Source organism: Oncorhynchus nerka, linkage group LG1, assembly GCF_034236695.1.
Source record: "Oncorhynchus nerka isolate Pitt River linkage group LG1, Oner_Uvic_2.0, whole genome shotgun sequence".
Classification (NCBI taxonomy): domain Eukaryota; kingdom Metazoa; phylum Chordata; class Actinopteri; order Salmoniformes; family Salmonidae; genus Oncorhynchus; species Oncorhynchus nerka.
The window spans coordinates 21,295,725-21,305,573 of NC_088396.1; the positions used below are offsets into that span (position 1 = coordinate 21,295,725).

The 9,849-nt window shown below is 46.5% G+C and overlaps 1 protein-coding gene and 1 pseudogene across 2 annotated transcripts; one reads left to right on the forward strand and one right to left on the reverse strand.

Moving 5' to 3' along the window:
* Positions 1-1,480: 1,480 nt before the first annotated feature.
* LOC115130884 (rhodopsin kinase GRK1-like) lies at positions 1,481-5,224 on the forward strand (annotated as a pseudogene).
* A 314-nt stretch (positions 5,225-5,538) lies between these two features.
* On the reverse strand, positions 5,539-7,934 carry LOC115130890 (protein-lysine methyltransferase METTL21C-like). Of its 2 annotated transcripts, none has more exons than XM_029662467.2 (5): positions 7,885-7,934; positions 7,322-7,512; positions 6,796-6,959; positions 6,504-6,621; positions 5,539-6,346 (listed from the first exon to the last, which is right to left on the reverse strand). In XM_029662467.2, exons 2-5 carry the CDS (start codon positions 7,443-7,445, stop codon positions 5,949-5,951), a joined length of 804 nt encoding a protein of 267 aa, XP_029518327.2. In that variant the 5' UTR covers positions 7,446-7,512; positions 7,885-7,934; the 3' UTR covers positions 5,539-5,948. The 2 variants fall into 2 exon arrangements, with proteins under 2 accessions (XP_029518327.2, XP_029518317.2); XM_029662457.2 differs by having other exon boundaries at positions 7,295-7,512.
* Positions 7,935-9,849: the final 1,915 nt, after the last annotated feature.

Genomic DNA, 9,849 nt, shown 5'->3' on the forward strand with positions numbered 1-9,849 from the left:
CAACGTGATCAAGACAAAGGAGATGATTGTGGACTACAGGAAAAAGAGGACCGAGCACGCCCCCATTCTCATCGACGGGGCTGCAGTGGAGCAGGTTGAGAGCTTGAAGTTTCTTGGTGTCCATATTACCAACAAACTAACATGGTCCAAGCACACCAAGACAGTCGTGAAGAGGGCACAACAACACCTATTCCCCCTCAGGAGACTGAAAATATTTGTCATGAGTCCCCAGATCCTCAAAAAGGTTCTACAGCTGCACCATCGAGAGCATCCTAACTGGTTGCATCACTGCCTTCTATGTCAACTGCTCTACCTCTGACCGCTGAGCACTACAGAGGGTAGTGAGTACGGCCCAGTACATCACTGGGGCCAAGCTTCCTGCCATCTAGGACCTCTACCAGGCAGTGTCAGAGGGTCCTAAAAATTGTCAGACTCTAACCACCCTAGTCATAGACTGTTCTCTCTACTACCGCACGGCAAGAGGTACTGGAGCTTCAAGTCTAGGTTCGAGAGGCTTCTAAACAGCTTCTACCCCAAGCCATAAGACTCCTGAACACCTAATCAAATGGCTACCCATACTATTTGCATTGTCCCCCTTTTACACCACTGCTACTCTGTCATCTATGCATAGTCACTTTAATGACTTTACATGTACATATTACCTCAACTAACCCGTGCCCCACACGTTGACTCTACCAGTATCTCCCTGTATATAGTCTTGCTATTGTTATTTTACTGCTGCTCTTTAATTACTGTAATTTCTTATTCTTAGACATATTTTTTTTTAACTGCATTGTTGGTTAGGGGCTCGTAAGTAAGCATTTCACTGTAAGGTTGTATTCGGCGCATGTGAATAATACAATTTTATTTTATTTGAATGTGTGAGCGATATGATGGAAGAATTGAGGGCTAGAGGGAGCCATAACAGTGTTGCTTTCACCTGTCTGAACCTTTCATTTCCGAGGGCTAGGGGCCTTTCCGAAGAGTCCAGAGTTGTCCATTTTAGACTGCATGTCCCCCCTATACTGTGCTGCACCACTGCTTCTTGTTCTTTAGATAACAGGTGCTACTCCAGCCACAGGGACTGAATACATTATCAGCTTGGGCTCACTCTCCGCCTGTGGTATTAGGGAGTTAGTGGATAAAGGCATTACTGTCTGAAGGGTGTTGAGTCAGGTGTGTGTGTGAGAGAGACCGATAAAGCGCTCAGGAAGTATGCCTTGGGACATGCGGAGGATCTTCTTGTGTCCTCTGTCCTGCTGAAGGCACTGATCTTTTTCCTTCCTGTCGCTCCCTCTGTTCATCTTACCCTTCTCTAATCCTCCCTTTCTCTAACACCTTTTACTCTCACATTTGAACTTCTTTATCTCACCCTATCTCTCCTTCACCATGCTCTCTGAGTGCTGCAGGCTTCTTTATCTCACCCTATCTCTCCTTCACCATGCTCTCTGAGTGCTGCAGGCCCTCTTCCTCCATTGCCATGGATTTGGGCAGCCTGACCACGTAGGTTGAGTTGGCAACCACCATCAATGCCCGTGGCAGCTTCGATGGCTCAAACCTAGCGGCTTTGTCTGACAACAAGTACCCCACCTGCCTCAAGCTGCCCCACATCAGTGTGTGAGGGCATCCAGGAAACCCTGGACCTGGCCTTCTAGTCAGTCTGCTTGGAGCAGCCCATTGGCAAACGCCTCTTCCGCGTGTTCCTTGAGGCTGCTCCCAAATCCATGGTCCTTGCCACCTGTGGCTGGACATTGAGGAGTACGGCTAAGCAGAAGGCTCAGACCGGGCCCAGAAGGCATTCAGTATCGTCCAGCGCTACCTGGAGGCTCTACTGTCCCTTTCTGACTCCGGAGACGGTGAACCCCCTGTAGGGGCCTGGGGACGGCCTCTTTGCCCAAACACTGACCTCAGTACTGGGCTACCTCTAGGATGCTCCCTCCACATTTTTCCTGGAAAGCATGTTCCTGAAGAGGTTCCTTCAGTGGAGGGGGAGGGGGGGTTCAGAGAGGTGTCTGCCTGTCAGATGAAGGCCACACGGAGTCTGTACGCCTGCATGAATCTCAACAAGAAGAGGCTGAAGAAGAGGAAAGGCTATGAGGTGTGAGTGAGTGTCTTTGGTATGCCCCACCTGAACTGTAGTCTAGTCTCCTGATGTTTACTGTAGTTGTGGTCCCCAACCTTTTGAGTCAAGATCACTTATGCAGTCAAAAAGCAAGCTGAGATCTACAGCTAAACTTTTTTTTTTAACAAACTAATAAAAACAGTTATGTAAGAATGAGGTTTGTGCAGTAGCCCGAAAACCTTATCACAGCATATTGGCTATATGCCATATATGCTATACGTTATTGTTCTTCTATACAGACCATATTTCAAAACTCTAGCTTTGACAAAATAGATCAGTTGGTGCAGCACTTGCGAGGCAAAGCTGAGCATAAATTGAAATAATTTTCAAATTGTATTTTATTTTACTGGACTAATTGCGTCTGATGGTCATGGTGCGTTCAAGACAACTGGGAACTCCAGAAAAAAAAAGAGTTAAAATCATGTTAGTGAAGCTCTAGAAAGGTGCCGGAGTTTCTGATTTGGATGACTCCTCAAAACGATTTCACCCAGTCGGATCTAATTTATTTCCGAGTTCCCAGTTGTCATTAATGCTCGGAAGTTGGAGATTTCCGAGATTCCAGTTGTTTTGAACACGGCATTAGTCTCAACGGAGAGAGCAGCTGAGGTTACGCATCTCACGGGCCCTGCTCTCTCCTAGACTGACCAGAGAAAGGGGCCACAGTCTTCCACCTGATGGCGAAACTCAATTTGCACCGCATCTGCCTCAGGCACAAATTAATGTTGTTCCTACGACCAGAGCAAGTGAAATACTCCTCGATATTAAAATAGACACGACGAGCTGGTAATACTAATAAAAACGCATGGCTACTCATTCCTTGCAGTTGCAGCGCGAGTGGAAGTAGAAAGAAGTGCGTTTTGTAATAGTGTTGAATAGAACATAGACATGAACTCACTCATAAAAACACAAGCTCTTTGCTGTATTTTTGATAGTCTCTCTTTTGTCATGGTTTTAAAACGTATTAAATCTCACGTAGGCTAGTATCAAACTTTGTTGTGGCCAGGGTCGTGGAAGCTGTAGGTACGGTGATTTGAGCTGTCTGATTGGCCAGCGCTGTATCCACAGTTCTCATCCGTCGGATAGGCTGAATTCATCTTTTCAGACACAATAAATGGTTCACAATGGGAACACTTTGCTTCCGAATCAAGAGCACCTACCAGCAACTCGGGGGAAAAAGGGTCGCAAGCCTTTGTGCTTTTTATCATGGGCTTTTCTACAGAAATGTTTGGTGATCGACTAGGAAGGAGTGAAGGTTGTCCAGTCAATCGGTGACCACTGCTGTAGTTGATGTGTGAGAGAGAAGATACTATCTAAAGGGGGAACTTGGTTAATTACAGTACAGTATGCTTCTGTAGACTATTAATGCTAGATCAGAATAGGATTGTAAACACAATGACTAATGACATGGAGGGTTGTGCTACAGTGTCTCTGCCACTGTGACTGTTAGAACCCCCTTATCTGGAGTGGAAATGGTTATGTTCATGGAAGCAGTTTTGATGTAGGCTACAGTACCTGTTCTCCAGTAAGTGATGAGGAGATGCTCTTAATCACTTTAGCCTCTGTCTTGGCCCTCTGTATTATACATTGTCATGTTTGTCCCCCTCCTCTGCTTTAGGGGGCGATGGTGGAGAAGAGGATCCTTGCCAGGGTTCACAGTCACTTCATCGTGTTGCTGGCCTAGAATACTCTGTCTGGTTATGACCATCATGAATGGAGGTGACCTGAAGTAAACGCATGCACAAAGCACATACCCACACACACTGCAGGAACTATCCTATTTGTTGTTTCTTGTAATAGATCTGTAACATGTTTGTTCTCGTACTGCCCCAGTTACCACATCTACCTGATAGATGAGAACAACCCAGGGTTTGAGGAGCCCAGAACCTGTTTCTATTCTGCTCCGATCATCCAGGGCATGGAGCACCTCTACCAGAAGAGCATCCTCTACAGAGACCTCAAACCTGAGAACGTCCTCCTGAATAATGAAGCTACACACTGATACAGTTATGTACACACACACACGTTGACGTGATGCTTTGTGATGCGATGTTGTCCTTAGGTAATGTGTGTTTCTCTGACCTGGGTCTGGTGGTTGAACTAAAAGTGGACCAGACAAAAAGCGAAGGCTATGCCGGAACTCCAGGTCAGTCTCACCTGCCCGACATCATTATCTCACAATGGGTCTCATGTTTAGTGTCTCCAAGAAGCGCCACTCTGTCTCTTGTGACTGACCTTTGACCTCTGCCCCAAGGGTTTAATGGCCCCGGAGCTGCTGAAGGGGGAGAAGTATGACACCTCAGTAGACTATTTCACCCCGAGGGTCACGCTGTTTGAGTTCATGGCCGCCAAGAACCCGTTTAGGGAACCAGGGTAGAAGGTAACCCACTCTATCCTGCCTCCCTTTCATGTCTTAACTCTTCAAACTGATGAGTGTGAAGGCTAATCCGTTTAATTCAGAGGTCTCCAATTCTGGTCATGTTGTAAAGCCACTGGAGTCTGAAGGCTTTTGTTCCATCTCGGCACTATCACACCTGTTTTATCATTCTTCATTCATAGACAATGATTATTTGAGCCAGGTGTGTTAGTGCAGGGCTGGAACAAAATCCTGTACACCCAGTAGCTCTCTTGGTCCAGAGTTGGTCTATGACATTGATGTAATGTCTTTAACCTGCAGTCGTCTTCTGGTCAGGTAGGAAGGAAGAGCTGAAGGAGCGTATCATGACTGGGACGGTGGTCTACCCAGAGACATTCAGTGTGAACGGCAAGTCCATCTGCTCCGGGCTACTGGAGAAACAGGTTGACCAGAGACTATGCTTCAAGAACGGCGCCTGTGACGAGATCAGGGCACGCCCTATTGAAAACCTGTGTGGTGAGATGAAGAGGAGAGTCCACAAGCGAGGACCAAGGACTCTGAAGGATCTGAAGAGTTTCTGTATGGAGGAATGGTCTTAACTCTGTCTTATCTAACATTATAGGAGACTCAGAGCTGCTATCGTGGCAAAGGGAGGGTGCACAAAGTACTAAGTGAAGGGGTGCCAATAATTGTGACAAATTTTTTCATAAAATAATTATTTCATGACTTTTTAAATTGATTTGAAAATGTTTAACTCAAAGGATAGATTCCTATCATATTTTCAGTGTAAGATCAAGCTGATGAATAACAATGACATTTTCACAGCCATTTTTGTTCATATTTACCTAGGATGCACTGTATATAAAAATGAGTGTTTAGCTTCTTATTAAACTAGTCTGTTTTCATGTTTAGTGGAAAAGTGTTTGACCATTGTTGTATATGGAGATGATTTCTTGTAGATTTTTGACATGAACTTTATACAGTAACTTTCAATATACATGTATCTGTGGTGATGCCAATGCAGACTATGGAGCATGGAGAAAGGAACACATTTTTCACACTGTATTGCAAAGCAAATTTATTAACAAAACATTTGTCACTATCAAATATATGAAGAAAAAAACCCACTGTTTTTTTTTTTAAAGTCACATGGAGTTTCTGCATGACACATTGTAAATATAATGTAGCTCACAGGAATGTCATTGAAACACAGAATCAGCTTTTGTTGTCTGTCTAATATGCTGATGAGGTGAATGTACCCATCCCGAGGATGACTTAGCACCACAGAATGGGCTCTAGGCAGTCCGTTCTCGGTTTCATCCACGGTGGAGAACAACCTCCATCTCTTCTTTCTATTTCTCACCTCTTTTCCTTGTGTCTAGCTCCTATCCTCCCTGGTCTCTCCATCCCTCTTTCTCCTTCATTTCTCACTATCCCCTCCACATCTATCCTCTCTCCCTCCTTTCCTCCCCCTCACTCCCGTGCAGTGGCCTTATAGATCCTCACGTCCCCCTCCTTCAGCTCTGTCAGCAGCGTCGTACTAAAACAACTCTCAAAGCTCTCCTTGAACCTCAGGTCTGACTGAAACCTCACCTTATTGGCCCACAGGAGCGTGGTGCCACTTGCTGGTCTGCAGAAGTGGCGCATGGTCGCCAGCAGATCCTCCAGGTAGTCGTGGTGATACACCACATCGGCTGCCAGAACATAGTCGTAGCGACAGGAAGTGCAGTGGAAGTCTCTCTCGAGGTCTTGACCCCAGGTGAGGGCCCTCACCTGGGGCGTGTAGCGGCAGCGGCTCTTGGAGTTACGAGAGAGGTTAAAGGTCAGGTTGGGAAGGATTTCGGGCAGGTCGGTGGCCGTTACCCAGGCTCCTGGAAAACAGGACACAAGGGAACAATCAGCCAGTCAATCAGTCAAATCAATCAGTCTATCAAACCATGTTACCAACTGACAGACTCACCCAGTAGACTGGCCAGTGGCCACTATACAGTTAGGCAGACTGACTAAGAGACTGAAGGACAGACTCACCCAGTAGACTCGCCACAATAGACAGTAAGCCTGTGCCTGCCCCGATCTCCAGAACTGCTTTATCCAGGAGATTCACCTGCTGCCGGTTATTCGCCAGGAACTGACTTAGAGCTACCGCCTACACACACACACACAATCATCATCATCGTCACTACTATCAACTATCGCACAATGATTGTCAGTAAATCCAGATCAGTCAATATGAATTACGTGCACTGCGTTTACATTTTTCCTTGTAAAAATGGGTTTCTATCATCATATTCCACTGTCGGTGTGCATCTGTAGAACTCACCCCCGGCCAGATGAGGGCGCCGTAGGAGTCCAGAGACTCTCGGATGCAGATTTCATGACCAGCGATGAAGAAGGACTCTTTTCCCAGGGTGTAGTAAACACTGGGCTCCCAGACGTTCAGTCTGTCCAACGCCTCCCTGGCCATCTGCTTACAGTCAGACACCACTGTAGAGAACAGGACCACAATACAACCAATAATTCTACACCACACTGGATGGCCAATATTTTAATAATCACTATTACAGTACACAGGGTCACAAAATAAGACTGACCATTACACACAACCACAGATCGAACAATGAGACAGATGTTTCACAGGATGTATAAATCTGAAGCATCCGGGTGGCATTTCCACTCACCACCAAATTTGGTGATGAGAGGAAGCCACGTGGCTGGCAGTGGGAGAAGAAGTAGTCATCAGCAAAGTCTGTGCTAGTAGCAAAAGTGTGAGTCTTAGTTCGCATTTTCTTCTACACTAGATCACAGTCACCATTCCTTACTGTTAAGGTTAGGAAACCACTGCTTGCCTTCCCCTGCTGTTCCATTTTCCATTGTCTCTTCTTCTTCCCTGTTCTCACCAGGCTCTCCATCTGTCCTTTCTTTCTTGGGAACCTCCTGGTCAGACTGTTTGGCTGTAGAGTAGGTCTCCATCGCCACCTTGTGCTTGGACTGGGCAATGGTGAGTCCGCTGCTCCCCTATCTCCCCTGGGTCTGGGTTCTGGCCCAGAGAAATACTTATTTATAACCAACCGTCAGCAGCATGCCACTCACGCTCTGAAAGGGAATACATCACCGACCTCCCTCAGCTCCATGCTCTTACAGTTGATCTTCTCCACACATACAATCACCAGACTTCACATCAAAACATTGTTCGCTAAGACAGTGTTTGTAAGTATCAGAATGGAGCATCATTAATACAAGTTAAATTATAATGTAACAAGGCTTTTACAGACATGTTAATTTCCACATACTAATGTCCAGGAGGCTTGCAGATTCATAGACTCATGCTCCAGAGAAATTAATCAAGCTGAATGAAATTGAACAGAATGCGTGAGATAAGATGGGATGATGTACGATATGTAATACAGACCTGTGTGAGGTGGTGGTCTCTTTCTCTGTCTTTGTGACTGACCTTCTGCATCCTGTGTTTATAGCTGGCCAGCATCCCTTTAAATATGTCCCCAAAACACGGAGCTATAATTAGGGAAGGGAGGGAACGTCAGACTAAGCTAGTATGATAGAGTGACAGTCAGAGAGAGTGGGAGACAGATATGCTGCCTAAAGCCATACCCCCACTTTGACTAAAGCCCTCTCCACTCTTCACTGATCCCACTGACATGGAGACAAGTGAAGTCACCATTTCCAGAGATGTTTATGTGTGTGTTCCACAGGAGGTTGATGGCACCTTAATTGGGGAGGACGTGCTCACGGTATTGGCCGGAGCAGAATCAGTGGAATGGGATCAAATACATGGATTCCAGGTGTTTGATGCCATTCTATTTGTGCCTTACCAGCCATTATTATGAGCCGTCCTCCCCTCAGCAGCCTCCACTGGTGTGTGCGTCCAGGTTAGTGTAGAACCTAAGCGGAGGATAACTTTCTGCTAGTCTAAATGAAACAGTGGACTTGGCAACACAGTGCCCATACCAGGGATTGGCCAGGGCACTCTGGTTCGGAGGGCACAGCGGGAACTGGTGTCCGATATCAGAGGGTCACTCTTCATGTATATGTTGAGACTTTGTTGTTCTCACCTGTGTTTGTGTGGTTAGCTGTAATGAAATGAAATCCAGCAGTATCTTGCAAGCCCCGTTCGGAATGTTTTAGAGCCTCTGCATTGCAATACCCTCCTCCACTGAGTTTGGAAAGCATGGTTTGATCCCATATCGACCATCTGCAGCCCGTTGAAACCAGACTTATGAGAGTAAACAATTTATCCGGAGGCTGCATTCATTGTAGCTGGGGATTTTAACAAAGCTAATCTGAAAACAAGACTCCCTAAATTTTATCAGCATATCGATTGCGCAACCAGGGGTGGTAAAACCTTGGATCATTGTTACTCTAACTTCTGCGACGCATATAAGGCCCTGCCCCGCCCCCCTTTCGGAAAAGCTGACCACGACTCCATTTTGTTGATCCCTGCCTACAGGCAGAAACTTAAACAAGAGGCTCCCACGCTGAGGTCTGTCCAACGCTGGTCAGACCAAGCTGACTCCACACTCCAAGACTGCTTCCATCACGTGGACTGGGACATGTTTCGTATTGCGTCAGATAAAAATATTGACGAATACGCTGATTCGGTGTGTGCGAGTTCATTGGAACGTGCGTTGAAGATGTTGTTCCCATTGCAACAATAAAAACATTCCCTAACCAGAAACCGTGGATTGATGGCAGCATTCGCGTGAAACTGAAAGTGCGAACCACTGCTTTTAATCAGGGCAAGGTGTCTGGCAACATGAACGAATACAAACAGTGCAGCTATTCCCTCCTCAAGGCTATTAAACAAGCTAAGCGTCAGTACAGAGACAAAGTAGAATCTCAATTCAACGGCTCAGACACAAGAGGCATGTGGCAGGGTCTACAGTCAATCACGGACTACAAGAAGAAACCCAGCCCAGTCACGGACCAGGATGTCTTGCTCCCAGGCAGACTAAATAACTTTTTTGCCGCTTTGAGGACAATACAGTGCCACTGACACGGCCTGCAACGAAAACATGCGGTCTCTCCTTCACTGCAGCCGAGGTGAGTAAGACATTTAAACGTGTTAACCCTCGCAAGGCTGCAGGCCCAGACGGCATCCCCAGCCGCGCCCTCAGAGCATGCGCAGACCAGCTGGCCGGTGTGTTTACGGACATATTCAATCAATCCCTATACCAGTCTGCTGTTCCCACATGCTTCAAGAGGGCCACCATTGTTCCTGTTCCCAAGAAAGCTAAGGTAACTGAGCTAAACGACTACCGCCCCGTAGCACTCACTTCCGTCATCATGAAGTGCTTTGAGAGACTAGTCAAGGACCATATCACCTCCACCCTACCTGACACCCTAGACCCACTCCAAT

Excerpts from the sequence above, each read along its gene's own strand:
- LOC115130890 (XM_029662457.2), bottom strand. The coding sequence starts at position 7,445 with ATGGAGACCTACTCTACAGCCAAACAGTCTGACCAGGAGGTTCCCAAG. Across the intron at positions 6,960-7,294 it reads GTGGTTTCCTAACCTTAACA|TGGTGTCTGACTGTAAGCAG; the intron begins GTAAGGAATGGT and ends TGTTCTCTACAG. Across the intron at positions 6,347-6,503 it reads TATTGTGGCGAGTCTACTGG|GAGCCTGGGTAACGGCCACC; the intron begins GTGAGTCTGTCC and ends CCTGTTTTCCAG.